The sequence below is a fragment of the Atractosteus spatula genome, chromosome 16 (assembly GCF_055471065.1).
Source record: "Atractosteus spatula isolate fAtrSpa1 chromosome 16, fAtrSpa1.hap1, whole genome shotgun sequence".
NCBI classification, from domain to species: domain Eukaryota; kingdom Metazoa; phylum Chordata; class Actinopteri; order Semionotiformes; family Lepisosteidae; genus Atractosteus; species Atractosteus spatula.
In genome coordinates, this window is record NC_142721.1 from 10720579 (window position 1) to 10740807 (window position 20229).

The 20229-nt window shown below is 37.1% G+C and overlaps 1 protein-coding gene and 1 non-coding gene across 2 annotated transcripts in view; one reads left to right on the forward strand and one right to left on the reverse strand.

Annotated features, from left to right (window-relative positions):
• The window catches only part of LOC148819555 (protein kinase C-binding protein NELL1-like), a 164859-nt gene that overhangs the window by 81030 nt on the left and 63600 nt on the right, over window positions 1-20229 (forward strand). Inside the window, exon 13 of the mRNA XM_088934521.1 lies at window positions 19863-19988. Within this exon, the coding sequence (XP_088790647.1) occupies window positions 19863-19988 (126 nt within the window). The remainder of the gene's footprint in view (window positions 1-19862; window positions 19989-20229) is intronic.
• trnak-cuu (transfer RNA lysine (anticodon CUU)) lies at window positions 14249-14321 on the reverse strand. The gene has a single exon. It is a non-coding gene; the product is annotated as a tRNA-Lys (tRNA).

Below are 20229 nucleotides of genomic sequence, written 5' to 3' on the forward strand. Positions count from 1 at the left end.
ACTGAATACCATCCTGTGCCTTAGGAATTACCGGGCCTCTCTGCTCATGTACTTGCATTAATATCTTCATCACACTGTCTGATAGTGCATACCATGAAAGAAGATAATACTAATGGAGACAAAAATCATGGATTGATTAGGACCCTAGTTTCTCGGGTTTTTCAAAATGGGCAACTGTGAAATTAAGTCTTTATGGAATGTGCTGTAAAAGCTATAAACTGTTGTTTTAAAATTCTGAAGGATAAATGATAGATGAGCATATAAAGATAATGTTCATTGTTATGTCAATGATTCTTTCAAGGCATAAGGGTATTTGAATGCTTCTACTTATTTGAATAGTTAGACCTACCAACTAGGTCGACTGACCATTACAGTATCTGTCCTTTAACTTCCCTGAGATGTTAATGGAAAGCTTTTTTTGTAGGGTACCTAAATGGCATCCCAGATAATCTAAACTGAATTTAAAGAGGCTAATTTTCAGTAAAATGCTTGTTGAGGATTGCCAAAGATGAGGATATATAGTTGCCATAAAAATAATGAATTGAGTTTACTCATTGTCTTTTCTGTGTCTGGTTTGGGGACATGAATGCTAAAACAGTATTTTAATTTGGGACTGTGTAAGACAAATCATATCACTTCCTGCTCAGCCTAATGGTTTTAAAACAAAAAGCAGGGGTGTCATCATGATAAATAAACTGCTGTGCTTGGAGTTGTGTACACAATAACTCAGGTTCAGTGTGTTATTCCACCTGAAATGTTTCAGATATGCTGTCTAGTGTCACTCTTTGATGCATAGACTAATTTGCTGCATTGTCTAAGGGTTAATAAAGGTTACTGAGATGTCTGTGAATATTTAGAACATCTTTGATAACATTCAGAATTGTATTTAATTTTGAAAAGGATTTGATTCTGTTCTCGGAACGCACAAAACAGCTGGAAGAATTGAAAACGTGAAATGAGAAGAAAGGCAACCAAGAAATCTGTTATAATGTGGGGAAAAAATGCAGCGCGTCCCAGTTTCAAACCACAGGAGGCCAGGGAAATGTATTTCATTTTAAAACAATGAAGTGTTTCTAAAACAGGCTGAAGCCAGTGGTGAGATTCTTGTATGATCAATAATGTGGTTGGACAGTTTGGCAAAGGCAAGACGCTTAACAGACACAAAAGCCCTCTGAAATCATTTGGGAATCTAGTTTAATGGAATTAAAGTTTATAGCAGAAGAGGAACACTTTTCCCATATTTGAGACTTAAATCAAAGCCCTGATTGTAATTAAATGACAATTTGAATGATGTGTTTGCCTTAGCTGTGTCATTAAAATTTTGATCAAGAACCAAATTTGAAGGACTACATGATTCACATTTACAGTACTCGAAGCACTCAATATTGTTTGTATCTGAGGCAAAAGATAAGGTTTTCTCTGCATTTAAAGTGCAAAGGAAAAACTAATTGCAATTTTGTGTGCACAAAAAAAGGATTTTAAAAAGGAATGTGTTTTTCAACTGTGATATACTTTTCAACATATTGGATTGTGAAACATTCATTTTCACATTATTTGATTGTGAAACAGATTTATTCATAATTTTGTTTTTGAGATGGAATATTACAAGCATTTGCATTGGAACTCTGGTTTATTAACTAGTAGGACTAGTCTTCCTGTCATGCAGGTGTGTTGCAGTCAAATTGTTTTATCTTGCATGTTTTATTTTTGAGTCTATGTTGTTGCTGGTCACTCAGCCTTTGACAAGGTGTGCTGATGTCCTGTTGTTTTGTGTATTCTTGTGTGGTCTGTTTTTTTGGCTAATCATCTGCACCCTGTGTCAGGTGACGGACATCTCTGTTAGTAGTCCATGATGATCTTTGTTCAGCTTGGCAGAGTCTGTTTCCTCTGCCAGATGGTGACAATTTAGAACGCAGAGCCTTTTGGATTCTACACTTTTAGTTGTTCTCTTGTACCTTCACTGGCTGACCTGAGTCATATGGCAAAATAGCCTCAACATATAGAGAGAGAATGGAAAGAGAACAAGACTGACTGTCTCACGTTTTCATAAAGGTGCGGCAGTGCAAATGCTTATTTATTCAATTATAATCTGTGTTTTGTTGTGTACTCTGTGAATGCACCTCTCAGGAGGCCAGGGTAGATGTAAAGTCGCACATTCTGATCAATAAACAAGCTCCAAAGCATAGTCCCCTCAAGCACGGACCAGTTTTCACAATTCCCTTACATGGGTCCCAGGTCTCCCACCTGATGTCAACAGAGCACTTTCAAGTTCTTGAACTGTGTTGCTATATCTTTTGATTTTTTTTGCTCTCTGTGATGTGTAAAAATATCTGCAAGCTTCCTTGAGGTGAATATTGACTTAGAAATTTATTAATTGTGTTTTCCCTTCTTGATATTGTATGCTAAATGTTAAAGGGAAAACTTTTCTTTCCTCAGCAAGGATGCATTTTCTGTCATTTTCCTCAAACTCCTTTTCACCTGCTAAAGATATGAACCCTTGTAATTTTCAACTTGTAGCATCCTGAAATCTCAGCAGAAGGCGGTGCAGTGGCAGAGTGGTTAGCATTACTGCCTTACAGCACTGGGGCCCAGCGTTCAATTTCTGGGGTGCTACTCTAAGTGTGTTTTTGATTGGGTTTTCTCCTGGTGCTCTGGATTCCTCCCTCAGTCCAAAAACATGCTGGTAGATTAATTGGCTTCTGTAAAATAGGCTCGTGTGTGTGTGCCCAGTGATGAACTGTATCCTGCCTTGTACCCGATACTTCCTGGGATAAGCTCCATGACTCTGATTTGGATAAGCAGTTATTGAAGGCGATGATGTGATGGTGAAATCACCACAGAGATTGGATGCACTTCAGATCCTTTTAAACTATTATGTTTTTTTAAACTTGTTTCTCTGTGGTGGGATGCACACAGGTGCATAGGTACATTGTTGCGCACACTTCAATGACGGAGTCCACATTTATGCTGCCACCAAGGTCTGATTGGCAACAACAAGGCTGCGTCTGAACAGTGGTCAGGACTGCAGTGATTCTGAGGTTCCAGCAGCAGTTCAGTAGCCATTGAACTGAGACCATCAGTTTTATTGCATTTCAGCCTTGGCTGATTCGAAATCTGGGTACATTTTGTGAATCAAAGTATGATTCCCCCTTCCTCCTCTGCCTTGTGTTCCGTATGATTGTCGAAAGTTCTATATCCCTCCAGCAAAAAGTGAACAGAAATAAAGCAAAAAACAAGCAAGACTTGTAAGATTACTGCCTTTATAATATTTTATGACTGTTATGATGTTTTTTTCTGTCTTCCTTGCTGTATCTTTATGAAAGACTATTGTCATATTTTGTCTCATAGGAATGTTGTTTTCTATGTGTTTACAGTGAACTGAGGAGAATGATGCTTAGGTCTTGTTATTCTTGGAATTTCTGTAACCAACACTTATTTCTGATGGTAACTTCTGTTAAGGAAATAAAAGGCACACAGTCTACAAATTAACAGGGATTAAAGATGTTTGTGTTCTTTTGGTTGTGCAGCAATCTTAGAGAAAATGTTACAAAAAGGGTTTCTTGTTGAACAAGAGCAGAAATTACTCGGTTACCCTTGAAGCCAGGTTCCTGAGTTATGGTTCTCTAATAATGACGAATTGTCAGCTACTTAGTGGCGCAGCATTCAATTTCAATGAGTGCATTTAAAGTCAGGTAATTTTTGCGAGTGCTAGCTGGAGAGCAACAAATAATGAAGACAGTTCTTAGGCATGCCTTTTGAATGGAAATGGGATGAATGGTACCAAGACAATTAGATCACAAAATAAATGGTGCTCTGTGTGAACCTACAGCAATGAATTGAAAGTACCTTTCTGAGGAATCCTTAATAGTCTGACTTGAAATATTCAGAGTGAAATACTTTATGTAAAGTACTGCCTCTCATTCTTTGCAGCATAATTGTTTGACAGGTTTTTTTAATGAGTACCACTCTTTGTGATAACAGTAATAAAAAATGTAAGGTATGCAAAACAGGATGCATGATGTAAAAGTAGTCTCAAAAAGAGATTTAGAAGCTATAGTAAATATTTACATACTATAAAGACAATACATATAAATTATTTATAGGCAATGATGCCTATAAATATATATCTAATGCATTTCAATATTAATGCTTCATTGTGCTGTACAGTGTATAAACACATCTCTAGACATCCTACAGAAAATACAGTCCACTTAGTCTTACAGCTCATCCTAAACCACCCATTTCCGAAGATGGGAAATACTTAAACTTATTAATCAATTAAGCACATAATTTGTTTAATTAAGGGCATTTCATGTCCTTAAGGGCTCAAAGGTATTAGCATTTTTGTTCTAAATGATCTCTTAGTTACTTCATTTAACACATCACCTGCTTAATTAATCACTGTTAAATTATCCTTTGTCTTAAGATTTGATTTGATAGTGACCTCTAAAATATGCAAGATTCAGTGTCCTTAGGAATGGGTTTGGGTACCACTACCTTATAAGAACAGAATTTGTGTTTTATCTCTTAGTGTTTGTTTGTGTTGGCCATTTAGAAGAAATATCTCCTCCTCCTGTCTTAGTTTATCTGAGCAGGTCTGTGTTTTGTAGTGCATGGTGGCTGGTGCTGACAGTATCTTGACTGCTGAGAGCGGTGTGGTCTGTGTGTTCCAGATGATACCCAGCTTCAGGTGACAAACACCTTCCTCTATTAATAGTCTCTGGTGAGCACTGTTCACCTTGGTAAATTTTCTTTCCTTTGCCAAGCAGAGAAAACTTTGAACCAACCACCATCTGTCTGCTCATCAATCTCTGTCTGTGTTACACCCAGCTTGTAGGTTCTTTGTCCTTGCCAGCTATATGGTGTACTATAAAAACATTAGACTGCATGTATTGTAAGCTGTTATCACGAGTACACACTTATCATGAGTACATACAGTTTCTTAAATATTCACATGCAGATGCTGGCCTCTGCATGGAGCGTGATAGAGGTAAATACAACTGTTTAAATAGATGGGGAAAAAATGATTCCCCCTTTAATAGTCAAAGCTCATGACATTGTGCACTGTGGCATGTGGTTTCTGGGTGCACCTTGGGAACCTAGGTATTGCAGTGAGCCTTGTTTTACTGTGGAACAGGCATTGATAGTGCTTTCCGTCACAGATACTGTTATCTTCAAAAGCAGCCATTGTGTTGAGAAAATGCATGCCGATTTAAGATCTTGCCACAGGTATACAGCCTTCTGAGTGACAGTTAATTATTCTGAGTGCAATTGCTCTAAATGTTATCATTGTAAGATGTATTGTATTGTGCCTGGTTGGCCAGAAAAAAAACTATTTAACTGCACTTAATATTGGAGAATTTTAGGGGGAGAAACAGAATTTGTAAATACAGAAGAACGTGAGATTCCATTTTCTTCTCCTGAAATCATCTTTTATTTTTCTGTACAGGAAAGGGATTGCTGTTTAAAGCATTGGTATTCTCAAGGAATTTCTTACTCCTTCCAAATTCCACAAAAGAGGCTGCCAGGAGCACAGAGACTCCATATCAATTATATGGTTAGCTTACTACAATTTATCATTTGAAGATAGCATCTGTGCAGATCTAAGAGACTAAGACCGTCAGTATCATAGACACATTGGTAGAAGGACACTGTGAGACAGGGCATCGAGCAGTACAGATATAAATAGACCAACAGTGTAAAAATCTTGTGGGAGGGAGGAAGATGAATACTGATAAACTCAGGTGTTTTCAAACAGTCTGGTTCATATGGTGATAAATAACTAGTACACATAGATTTCCTTTGCAAAAAAATAAACTTATTTTCTGAGAATATTGTTTTATCATAGACCATGTGTAATTCAGTGAAATCATTATTGAAATAGAGCATGCAGATTACCTTTGAATGCGTCCCACCTTCTTAGTCCCAGTGTCGGATGGTTAATCTAGGAAAGACTTGTTTGCATCATCATCTCAGAACTGTATTATTGAACTCCTTGACTTATAGTTTAAATTATAACCGAGTAGGGCTTAATAGAGCTGTAGCTTGATATAATTGTGAATTTTTGTTTATAGGTAAACATACTGACATCCAAAACCCCACTCTTATATAGGGTTATACAATAGCTAAATGTAAAAGTATTTTATATAATAAAACTGTTGCCTGAGAGCTCTTGAGTTTGCATGTTCTTCTAATGTACAATTGGGTTTTCTCCAGCAGCTGTTCCGGATCCATCTTCCAAAAACATGCTGATGAGGTCAATTGACATCTTTAAATTGCCATGTGTGCAGCCATCTTGCAGCGGACTGGCATTCTGTCCAGGGTGGATAGGCTTTGAGTTTCTGCCATCCTTACCAATGAGTGGCTTTCCGATAATGAATGGATTAATAAAATCAAGTTATACTAATAGCATCCACATACAGTATCTTTCATAGAAATAGTCATCTGTGTATTTTGACCAATAGTAATACACTGTTGTTTTCAACTGTATTGCCATCATTCATGATAGAACCTGTATGGAGGTTTAAAAGATTCCCTTAAATTGTTATTTAGACAGCAGTTAAAATAGGAATAAATCAAACTAAATGACATATTCCAGCATTTTTAGGACTGTAAAAAATGTACTCTAATGTTTTTAACGTCCGCATATACATTTTACCTGTGGAAGAATTACGCACTTTTTTGTCAAGTCGTGCTGGTGGATTTTCGATTTTTTATTCACAGACCTTTCGCAGCTGAGTTTAATGAACACCTGTGTTTGTTCACTGAAATTTTATTTCTTCCAGAAAAACAAAATGGCATACTGCAGATAAAATATGCATTAATAGGTAATGCGAGTCATTTAAAAATGCTTTGTTTGATGATTGGCCTTAGGGCTATACAAGGTTTATCTTAATGCATTTCATTTGAAGGTTGTGAGCTACTGTACGGTTGAAATTCACTTATTTTCTCAAGCCTTTGTTTCTTTTGGCAGAGAAATAAGAACCTTTGCAATTAGAGAAATTGTATTTTCTTTGCAAAAATAGTTCTTCATGTCTTTGTATCTTGGTGAGCCTAAAACTCCCAACCTTCGACCTCTATTGCCAGTGGGAGGACAGGCAGCTTCTTTTCTGACAGCCCAAGTGTCATTTGTATGACATGCATCCCCCAGGTGACTCAAACATCAGCCAGTACTTAAACTTTGTCAATTGGTAGCATATATAGGTAAGCTGTGCTGTTGCTAACATGATTAAAGAAAATGAAGTGTGGCTCAATGTCAATTTTTCATTTCAAATTTTGCTTGTCTCACACATTCATAAAACATTTCACCTAGCACTTAAAGACACAAGTTGTTTACCTGTGCCATCTAGACATCTGCTTATACTGTGTATTTCTTTACTTTTCTAATATAGTGACAAGTAATTTCAGTAATATAGAATGGTGACATTATTTTTTTCTAAATTAAAAGTAGTAGACTGCTTCTATTGAAGTGCATGTTCAATAAAATCAGTACCTCTATAAAATATACATAAGGGAAATCTAGAAAGCTTAAAGTGCAATCCAGTGTTAAATTTGTGTAAATGCTTTTCACATTCCTAAAAATACTTTCTTGAAATAGATACTGAGCATTGGGAGAAATGTATACCTTTGTGCATAAATTTAGTAAAAAATACTGCTCAGATCTTGGATAATGGTTAAACGTGTTTCACAATATTTTGATTAATTCATCATTCATGACTAACCATAATACACTGGAGAGCCTATTGCACTAAAGCACTTAATCACCACATAAATGAGAGAGCTGACTGGGCACAGGTGATGAGGTGATTTAGCCTGTTGAATGTCAAGCCTGGAGAGTATGAAATGCAATGAAGAAAAATGCAGAAGAAACAAATATATTGCACTTCAAGAAAACAATTTTACAGTTGCTATGTCGGAGCAACAGTTAAGGTCTTCTCCTGTCTAGTGATGGAGGTTTTGTGTAGACTACCTGGCTGGACATCGATGCGTGCAGCACAGAGTAATACTCTAATTGTTGTGTACAACAGACCAATTAACGGGGAGGTCCAAGTGTAATGGTCTGGACAAGACTGTCTAGGAAATACAGAACTGGACTTGTAGTGTAGCTTCAGTAACTACACAGTTGAAGTCTTGGCACCTCACTTGCTGCTCTTCCTTTTGCCATCTTCATGATGTGACAGCATTTCACCAGGACAGTGCATGTTCTCAAGCTGCTTGTATAACACCTTTCTTGCACACATACCAGTTATGCTGTCGATGAGCCCAATTGAACATGTGTAGAGCAAGCTGGTAGTATTTTGGTATCTAGGATTTGGAGACCAGTGAACAGGCATGTGTTTGTCCAGGCTCTGTGTGAGGACTGAAACAGATCCCACAGGGCTGGGTCTTGTGTTGCTTGTATTGCTTTCAGTGGTGTCCACAGATGGTGCTACTAGCTTGTGACCTTCACAGCAGACCTCGTGTTGATCTGTTGATAATATTAATTAGAATAACAAATTTGCCTATGTCATGACTGTTTGATAAAAGGTCATTGCACAAAAATATCAATTTCCAAATAAGAACTTCCTGTCATTCACATTAGGTTTACAGTTAGGCCTTAATACACATGTAAGGATATTAATATTCCCAAACTTAAATTCTTGTCAGCAAGAATCATTTTAATGCATTATTGAATACTGAATAATCCTGGATACAGCTAGAATCTTGAATCCTGAATAATCCCATTATGAATTTGTAAAATGTTAACTTGAATTTTCTTTAACATTACAAAAAATACATTGTTAACTGTGTACCATTGGGGTGGATTTATGCCAAACAAAAATAATATATTTAGAGTTTGTATCTATTTGTAATTGCTTTGACATTATGTACTTCCATTAATTTCCTTATAGAATTATTTACCCATGATTTTAGAAACCATTCTGAAATGGTCTCATTCATCTGAATTTTTAAACCACCTGTAAATCAGTTTTGCTGTGAACAACAAGGTGGAGCTGTTACCAAGCAACTTTTATCAGACTTCAAGGTGTGAGGCTGCAAGATAAGACTGTTGCATAGCAACCCCTGCAAATGGTCAGGTGTATGGCCTCATTTGCTCTAGATTAGTTTCAAAAAGTAAAACTTACATAAACCGAAATACATTATTAATGATTTGGAATGTTCTCTCAAACTCCTCAGTGGCTATATTAGAAGGGGTTGAAATTTAAAGGAATAGGAGTAATTATGTTTCTTCTTTCATAGTTGTATGGCACGGTGACAGTAGTAGAAGCATCCAGTAAAGTTTCGATGCGTAAAACAAAAATAGTTTGCTTAAGGAGTATTGCTTGTGCCATCTGTGCCTGAATAAAGATTGGAAAGCATCCAGATTTACTGTGAACAAAGAACTCAGTTTCTTTTTGATTGTCTTCAGTTTTTCTGGCATGAGTATACTATCCTGTCTTCCCTAGGCTCTAATCTGCTTTCAGCCCGTTTACATTCTACAGCATCTGTCCTCCTTTCACTCAGTACCAGCAGTGTGACACCAGAGCTTTCTTGCACTGCCAGCGCAGCAAGCTTGAATAGACATGATATCACAAAAATGATATAATGGATCGTGTCTGCTGTACTCTAAAGATGTTCTTCTCAAAAGCTGTCATTTTGTGATGCCATATTGTGATTCTCAATTTTATTTAGCATTCTCTACTTAATGTGCTGTAGGTGAAGCATTTCCCTCAGATTCTCTCAAGTGTCTTTGCAGTACGTGTGTGTGAAGTGTTTGTGTGTTGGCTGGGGTCTTTTCCGGAATGCCAGGCAGCTGCGTATTTCCTTTAAGTTATACGTGAAAATATGAAGTGTTATCTCGTGTAACCTTCCCTCACCTTGATCGACATGCTGTGCAAGTATCTACTGTGCATGCTTTAGTAATGGTGGCAGGACCCCTTTTTTTCTTGCTTTGCCATACTGAAGGAGTTACTCAACTATTCTGGAGTTCTATACTGATACATTTAAAAAAGATCATAAGACTGTTCATATATAGTACAAATGGTTGCAACCATGTTTAGATAAGATACGATCACTTTATTAGCCACATACAATTTCTTGCATTAGGAATTGGTCTTTTTGCATACCCCAGCTTGCTCTCCATGAGACACACAGACAGGCAGAGAAGCTTGGGGTCAGAGCTCAAGGTCGGCCATTGTACAGCGCCCCTGGAGCAGCTGGGGTTAAGGGCCTTGCTCAGGGGCCCAACGGAGTAGGATTCCTCTGCCAGCCATGGGATACGAACTGGCAATCTTCCAGCCACAGGCGCAGATCCTTAGCCACAGAGCCACTGCTCCGCCCATGTTTGTCACAGGTTCTCTTTACATGAAGAATAAACCTCATGTTTAATGATGGGTAAGCTGCACTGTGCTTCTCCCTTTTTTTTAACCTGGAGCTTAGGAGGAAGCCAAGATGCTTTCCCCTTTTAACCTACTAAATAGCCAGCCTGCTTCTGCTTTAAACCCCATGATGAACTAATCTGTTCCCTGGACTAACTGTAAGCCTAAACTAGACTGACTCAATGACTGGGCTGATTATATCTGTCTTCTGAACCATTTTACAGAGTGCAATGATAAAAAAAGCCACAAAGCCACATCAGGTCTGACTATCTCCACCTTGTGCGAATGCCAGCACTTTTTCTCTCTCTGACTGGTCTCTTAAGCCACACACCTGCGGCGCAGTCAAGAGATGGCTGAGAGACACTGCTGTTCTGTTACCCAACTATAATGTCAAAGCCGATATGATTGCTTGCTTCAAATGGCTGAGCAAAATCCTTGGATCAATTCACTACTAAACAACAAATGAGCTATGTGGGCAATCTGTTGTTTTTCTGTATGCTAGTTATTAGTGCATTTTAAAAACTGAAATAATCAATCTATTTTCAACATCAATATGTTTAAAAGAATAATCAGAATTATCAATAGCTCCTCTTGGTAAACCTAAGCTGCATGTACTGTACAGTACTACATAATTTTAGGACTGAAAAACAAAGTAGGACATAACCTTAGGAAATTAATTTAGTCCTTTAATGTAGTTGAGGCATTTATTTTTCACTTGTATACCTTACCAAATTTTTATTTTAAAGAGGATAATTCAATTATACCTGTTTAGTGAATGTTAATAAAAGATATTTGTTTCATACCTCCAGAGCATTTGAATAGTTTGGAACAGTTTGTAAATATTGAAATTCACAAATCTAGAGAGAGAGCTTTAAGCATGATGCCATATACTGTATATTTGTTGAAATGTAAATATTTGCTTTCTTTATCTTGCTTTATCTCTCTGTAAATTGCTTAGGCATTTAAAAGCTGATATAGCATATTGTGTTGCATCAGATTATGTTTTAGAGTCCCTAAGTATTCCCCTGAAACATGAAAAAAGTAAACAGGCTCCTTTGGTAATATCTTGCAAAAGCATAAATCATATGTTTTTATCACCCAGGGGAACCCCTGAAGATGATCTGTAATATCTCAAAAGCGACATGTAATCTATACCCATAAATCATGACCTGAGTCTGGTACACACAAGTTACCTTTGCAAGCTTGCCATCCATTCTTGCAGGAAAATTTGATTATTGAGGGTTACAGTTTCACAACTAAAAAATTCATTTGACACCAGCAGCCACCTTCGTCTTAGGAATGCAACGTCCAAAAGTCTGTGTTGTCATTGAAGATGTGTTGGGGAAGAGTGTGATTGTAAGCAGAATGTCTGTAATTTATTTGTATTTGGGCAAAGGAAATTCTCTTCTTTTCTAAAGGAAATCAATACAGTATTTTTGATCTGCTGAAGAGGCTAATATCAAAGGATGTGTCCTTTTTGTACTCGCTCCGGTTTCATCATCGCAGTTCTACTAGTGATCAGGCTTTTGGAAACGTATAAAAAACTTGCTTTGTTGAGGAACATAATTTTGTTTGTTTTTTAATAATAAATAAGGAATAGCAATTAATGCTGAGAAAATATGCCCAATGAATATTAACTTTAATGTATTTATATTATGACATTCATTACAATAACTGTAATGAATAATCAAAATTAATACCTTGAATTCTGACAAGACAAATGTAGAGCTACCATGGTTTTTCATGGGTGATACCTGGTCACACAGTATAGTTGGTCCTAATTTAAAGATGACATAAGCAGTATTGTTTGTGTTCTTAAAAATAAATCACAGCTACAGCTTGCCTGTCCTAGAGCTAGAGGGTTCTCTCTGAAACATGTTTTATTAACACAGAGGCCATTTCCAGCTGGTCCACAGAGCTCTTTAGTAGCTGTAGTAGTAGTAGTAGGAGCAGCAGCACCTGAATCATAGTTTAGTGTAGCAAAAACTCTGTCTGCAATTAGTAGGCTAATAGAAATTTGTCTCTTAGACATACACTTGTTTTAACTATTTTATTATTGTCTTTGATCAATAGATAACGTGATAAACTGGACTGATGTATACTTAGTGTCCATAGTATTTTCATATTTAGAAATTAGTGTTTGTGGCATTGATGTTTGCACATGGAAATCTTTTTTACTCTTTATTTTTTTATTTAGTATTTCTTGTAAGGAAAAAAATGTGAAACCTTCCCCCACCACCACCACCACCACCAGCAGCAGTGGTACCTTCCCTCTATTCTGTAACAGAAGGAGCAACTCTTAATCCTGCTAATCCTGAGTCCTCCTAAGGACCTCACCTCAACAGCAGCAGTGCTTCACGCTTTCACTGTTGAGGTAGTGATAAACCCCCTGCAGACCTTTCATGCTGCTGAATAGAGAATTATATATGCTGTTGGTTGGCATTCTATGTAAAACTGAAAAATCCAGAATGTAATCTATCCCAGTATCCTAAAGAAGGAATCTTTAGTAGCTGTAGTAGTTCTTAGCCTCTGATAGATGGAGGAAATGGAGAAAGATGCTTTTTTCATGGTATTCAAAATGTTAAAATATAGAGCTTGTACAGTTTTCAAGTTTGAGTTAATTGTTATTTAGAGCCACAGTGAATACAGATAAGTATAGTGCAGACTTTTATAGATTAAGATATTTTTTAATCCTTTTATTTTTGCCATTTGTTTTTGACCACTGATGTCTAGCTTTAAACATTTAAATGTTCATTTTACTTAGATACACGCTTGAGGTGAATTGGGAAAACAGTCCCATCTGTCCCAATAAGAGTCTGTCTGTTTGTAATGTTTTTTTTTACTGTGGTAGCATGTGATGAAGAGTAATTCGCCATACAGTGTATAACAAGTGTCTGACCGTTGGCACAATCAGCAGTAAGCTGTTTCTTTCAGCATTGCATAATGTAAGGATGGCAATGCTGATTTCAGCCAATATAGAGCATCAACATCCTCAAAAAGAGAGTGCAGTTGAGGCAGGGGTTTAGACTCATTTTACATATCAGAGTGTCTTAACAGCATAATGCAATGTGCAATGCTGTGTAATGTTATAGACAGTGGGGTCCAAAATAGCAAGCAGTCCCTCTATAACAAGGGCTCAAGCCAGTCTTGACTTGTCACCTTTCATATCCTTATCCATTTTGCTTGAATATTGTGCTGTAGTATTTTTAGCATTTTCCCTTTTTTATTCCCTTTTTGTAACTTGTATTGATTTTCGTGGAAGGTGTGTGTGTAATCCTTTGTTACTTTATCCTGCTTTGGTTGTTCTGTCATGCTGACATATCACAGATAGATACCAGGCGCTACAGTAAGGAAACAAATTAGTGTTGCGCTGTGGTCTCTTGCCTGTTGCTGAATCATTAAAGCAGTGAAGCATACTGTATGTGTCACAGATACACTTACTCCATCTCATTCTCTTACATTCAGCCTTAGGGAATCCTTTCAGAACCCATTATTACTCTAATAGCTAGTTTGAATGGCAGTAATCTAGGCAGAAACAATGACAGAAGATGCAACGGGATAAAAAGTCAGAGATGGAGGAGCAGAGAAGATTGTGCTCTTTCAGGTCATGCACTTTGCTGGATGACCAGATGCTGAGAATGTCTCTAGATTACAGGAATGCCAAATGACCTACTGTAGTTAGGAGCATAAGTTAATTTTGAGCTTCTCAAAGCCTTGTTCTTACAGTAGCTCAGGAGCTAAATGAACCCTGTAAACATGACTTGCAACATAAAACGTTTTTTAAAAACGTTTAAACTATGTGCACTACAGGAGATTTTACTACTTAGAAATATGGAGTTAGATAGATAATACTTTATTAATCCCGTAGGGAAATTGATGAAAAGTTCATGCGCCCAATGTGGGGCTCGAACCCACGACCCTGAGATTAAGAGTCTCATGCTCTACCATCTGAGCTAGCCGGGCGCTGACAGTTACAGACATTGTTTAAATATTGGTAAAAAATAATGATTTAAAAGATGTCCCTTTGAGACTTTCTCAGTGTACCACAATTTATAAAAATCAATTTCATACTTTTTTCTCACAGTAATTCACTAAGTGTGGCAATTTGCCTTTATCTCACTATTTCATTCTTATTGATTGATGAACTCTGTTAAAGTACATTATTAGGAGAATTGTTTTTCTTTTCCCAGAGGAAAAATGTAAAAGTACATTTGAACTTGAATACACTTGGACTTCTAAAGTTGAATACTTGTATGTTTATTCCAGATAACATATCAACGTGAGTGTCAGAGCTTTTTGTGTGCCAGGTTACATTTCCATGATTTTTATCAGTCACAAATCCTACATAATATGTTGTTTTCCTTCTAAAACTATAGCACCCTAAATGATGCACAATTCTAACATATTTTGAAAACCAGACCCATTAGATTATCCATTAATAGCTTTAATCAAAGTAATTAGGACCAGTTCTTACTACATGCTGTGTAAGCCTGCAATCAAACATCCTTAGCCATTGTCACCTTCACATAGACTGATTACTTTCGTAGAGTCAAACCAGAATGCTTCAAATAAGGATGTAATTCTCTATCAAAGGTAAAATGCTGAACTATGTGAAAAGACATTGATAGGAGAAGGAATAAATGTTTGAAGTTTCCTTAAATACATGCATGGGTGGCTCATTTTCTTTTATAATTCTGCTGCAGTTTATCACAACAAGGTGTACAGAGTGTGTGTTTTTAACAATACAGGATAAGTGCCTCAAATTACTCATAACCACTGTTCACTGCCAGCTAGCGCATTCCTAGTTACATTGTGTAATTTAAAGCAAAACTGGTGTGATCAATTTCCTGTCCCAGTTGTCGCCAATTTCTATGAAGCTTAATGCTCATATTATTTAACATCAAAATGCAGGAAATTGAAAACAGTATTGTGATAAAGATGGAAAGTGTTTCTTTTTTAGAAAGTAAGTTAAAGCCATGAAACGTGTTAAGCTGCAGAATGGATTAAAAAGCTCCCAATCTTTTAAAGTTAGCAGATGTTGCTGCAACCTTGAATGTTTCATTTGGTACACTAATTTCCCCAGACAATAAGCTGTATCTATGATGCAGAACTGTAGTCATTTACTTCTTTTCTTTTTACAAAACATGTACAGTAATTCCCCTTGTCCTCATAGTTTACCAGATTTACATGGCTACAAATAAGTCACACTGTATAATTTCCTCCTTTACTGTTTAATTAGTATGTTCCTGGACAAGTACAGCATAACAGACGGTTAGAATCTTCCGTTTCCAATCTGGGTAATGGAACTGATGGGGAAGCTTTAAAACTGCAAGGGTGCTACAGTAAAATATTTCTTAAATGCTTTTCAAGTGTGTTCACTGCAAGCAGAAGGCAGATAAAGCAAACCGTTGCTGTGTGGCTTGATCACATTCTGTTCTCCAGAAAGAAAATGTCCCACCAGTGAGATATAGCCCTGCACAAGTGCACGATGATTCTCCAATGTATTCATGTAACATTTCCAGTCCAAGATGTCCTTTTAGAAACAGGAGATTGCCATTGTGTGCGCAGAACAAAAACAGTACCAGTGGGACAGGGTAGGGCTTGTGCCTGCCAGTGTGGAGTTAATTCCAGCTAATTAGCATGCACAATGAGCTCATTTGGGATCCAGAGCTACAGAATGGAGCTGGCAGTCTGGAGCAGGGAGAGGAGCTGGAGCATGTCATGAATAGAGTATACAAGGGAACTGTCTCTTAGCTTGTGCTTTTGGCTTACTGTATTTTTGCAGGCAAGAAACTATTGCTGAACATTACTGAGCCTTAATGTGCACACTTTTTTTTCTTAGAAATGGTGGTCCTGCCACAGACAGTAGCAGTTTTCATACGCCTTTATTTCCTTTTAATATTTTTAATGCTGTAGTGTTTTACAGCTGTGAGGTGCTTTAGGGTTCCTGCGTCTCACTTCACACTGCCCAGTAGATATAAATGAGTTCTCGTGTCCAAGCCTTCTACTTGAAATAGTATTTTTAGCCTGCAGAAATCTGATTGAAAAATGAACTCAAAAGAAATTAGTGCACCACTCTTGGCTTTAGATATTCTAAGCCTGTGTCATTCAATTTTTCAACCCTCAAGCAGCAATAATAACTTATCCAGCCAAAACAAAATCAGTGTTTCACCTGTTTAAGAAAGCAGTTGTCAGCTTTTCATTGTTATTGTTTCCAATGGAATGTGATGCTCTGCTAGCTAACTCCCGTGAAAAGACCAGTTTCTGTCATATGTGCTTGAACTGCAAGTGCAGTTTTGATTAACCTAATTGCGTCTACTGTAGATCCCTGTCCAAGCTACAAAAAGCCAACAGTTTAGCATTAAAGAGACTGCATTATTTTTAGAAAAGCACTTTCCTGGGCATGACCTAAATGCAAAAAAAGCAAGTACAGGAGTGCCAGAGAAATGAATTACCTCACTGTGAAATGACAGTCCTCCACTTTTATCAGAAATCCTCACCTCGATGTCTATGTTGAATGTCAATGCCTTATGTGGAGGTCAGTCAAAGCAGATATAGGGGTGAGTACCAGAAAATAGCTAGAGATATGAAGAGCTGTAAATTAAGCTGACTTTGGCCTGGCTGCAAAAAGAAAATGTTTTCTTATTCTACATATAAATAGTAATAGAAATATAATACTGCCAAAATTCTCACTTCTCCTTAAACCCTAATGGTATATAGCTTTCTGCTGCATATAAAGTACATAAATAAATACCTAGTGAGAACTACATGTTGCAGAAGTAACTCTTGAAGTAAGTTGCTTTCATACATTTCAGAAAAAAAGTTAATGATTTAAAGAAAAAAAACATACAGTTCAAGGATCTGTGCTACTGAAGCCACTCAAGGCCCAGTCTTAACAGTGTCCGACACGAATTAAAAGAACGGGAAATAAAAAATGCAGTATACTGTACCATGAATAAATCATTTACAGAAATGTTTGCAACTTGTATAAATTCATACAAGGGAATACTTGTACTACCTATGAGTTACATGAAAAACATATCCTTAGAATTTGATGTTTCGTCTATTTTATAAGTCATCTGAGTTGTCACATTTATATAAGTTTAGGAAACAGTAAAAGAAATTAATAAGTATAACTCATGATATATATATACGTGATTCATTTATTTAGATATGGTGAGATTGACATCCCTTATTCAAGCCCTGACCTTTTTTTAAGGAGTATGAATGTTTACTATGCAACATTTACATTTGGGCCCTCATGAGTGCATGAGAAATGTTTTCAGTGGAAAAGAGACCATTCAATCTATTCAGGTTTATCCCTTGCCTCTTGCTGTTAGCTGCTGAGCGGTGTCTGCTGTAATTAGGGATTAACACACTGTCCAGCACCTATACTGCTTGCAGGATAACTGCAGCTGTCCAGAGCCATGAGCAGATAAATCCTTCTTATTTACCAACCATTAAAACAATTAAATACCAAAACAAACCCAGAAATGACTGAAAGTGAATGAAATGGATTTAGAAAATTGGTTTAAATTGAATGCCACAACTGAAATTCATTTTAGTGATAAAGACTTTATACCTTTTTGAAAAAACTGAACAGGGATTTCTTCCTGCAAGTTTGTTTCATGGTTGAGTATCCATTTCAGTGTTTGTGATACTAATTAAAGTTTCACCTTAATTTGATAGTATTAGAAGTAAGGATATGGGACAAAGTGTTGCTTACACACTGCTTTATTACAGAAAATACTGTGTGCAATGACAAATGAACGCAGTTTGCAACTTTTATATTTGGTATGTATGCATTTTGTGTTACACAGCCTGTTTTCATGCTCATATTCAGTTTATCAATGAAAGACTGTGGAAGGTTGTTCCAAACAGCTGCTTTATTCTCCTGATAGGTTTGCATTGGCTGAATGCTCAGAATCATTGCTGTGAAAAGGTAGATACTTGCCCAGCGAGTCAGCGTACTTTCAGTTACCAATGCTCTCGTCTTTGATACAGTCTCATACTTGAATGGATCCACTTTATTGTAGTTGTTGTGCAATTCCTGACTGTAATGTAACTCTGTATTACTCATTACACTGATGCTGGCATTCAAGCAAATTGATTTAGATTGTCAAACAGCTCAAACGTACTGTAGATTTGTCTGTAAGGAGCAATTTTTTCTAGGTTTCATCATGCCGATGTCTCATGTTTTAGTTCTTGTTTTGTTGCTTCTCAGGTTTAAGTGCAGCTCTGTGCACACTGAGGCCATTTTGGCCTAATATACAGAATGTATATACATGTAAGTAAGGTCATTCACAGGATCTCCATTGGATTGTTGTGTGTCACACAGACAGCTTACTCTGAGGGAATTTACATCTCTTTTAGATAGTTTGGGTTTTCTTCTATCCTCTATTCCTGTGTTGTCAACAGTACAGATTCCCTGGAGATTCCCTGGATCACCACGATCTCTAAAATACTATTATTGCCTGTATCTCTGTACTGTACAGTATGTGTTGTGCTGTGTGCAGAATTAGTTTCGTTTTTGGCAACTATTCACAGTGTGCCATGTGACCATAACATTTAGGTAATATTTCATTTTTACACAAAAGATTATATTGTAGCATGTGTACTTCAGATACAGTGAAGAATATGTGACTAAGATACAGTTCCCTTTTTTGGACTATTAAATATTTTCAGTGTAAGATGAGGGAAATACAGTAGTTATGAATACTGAGTAATTTGCAGCTTGCATCACTAAAATACATGTATTTTTTAAGCTAAGTTAAAATTTATTATAAGTCCTCCTAGCACCAAACTATTGTATTACTATAATATGTTTGCTGCAATACACGTTTTCATTATAATGTTTAATTTACTTAGTGTTACATCCTTAAGAGTGTGCTTAAAGCAAAGGATGAAGTTTATTTTTCCCTCTGGGTCTTTAAGTTAAGAAAATTAACTGGTTCATGGCCTCCCAAGTGGCTCAAGCAGTCAAGAGTTGAGTTTATTGATCCAGGTGTCAGGTTGTTCCAGTCATATTAGAAGCCAGTTGAGACTGGAATTCTTGAGATGATATTGCACCAATGTGGCGCTGAGGATAGGGTGGGAATACTGTAGTTGCCCAGGGCAGTCTCACCTCTCGGCAAACACAACACCCCCCCTCAGAGTGTCCTGGGGCTTATAAGCATGTTGTGCTGTCAGTGAGGGACATGCTTCTCCTCCAATCAACACTGAACCTCCAGTACACGGCTGTGGTGCCTCTGACATGTTCAAAGACAAGTGGATTAAAAGTGGGTATGTTGGAGGAGACTCCCTACACTTCCTTGTTCTCTACTGTATGCGGTCACAGGGATCGTAGCCATGAGCTGAGACTTACAAAAACACAAATGGCAATTCCAAAGTCATGTAGGTTTTAACAAAAAAATGATTATTTTTTTTTAAAAAAAGAAAGGTCTCCGTTTTTCACAAATGTATTACTTTCCCATTTGTCACAAGATATTTCTTTCCTTTTCCTAGATATTGATGAATGTTCAACCCAGATGCACTACTGCCAAGCAAACACAGTATGTGTCAATCTTCCTGGGACTCATCGGTGTGACTGCCTTCCAGGATATGTCAGAGTTGATGACTTCTCTTGCACAGGTAGGGATTGTTTTCATGTTCAAATTGTTTCATGGAAACATCCTAATAATAGCACTGATTTATGATGAATAATGACAGGAGTAAAATATCATGGTAAATCAACCTGTTACTGTAAGTATCCTTTGTTGAAAGAAAGCATGCCTTTACTGAAGAAGAGAAACTTTGAAGGGCTGAATTAGGTAAGCATTCAGTGCTATTTCGCAGTATGACTTCCTTAACACAGCAGCTCAGCAGAAACTAC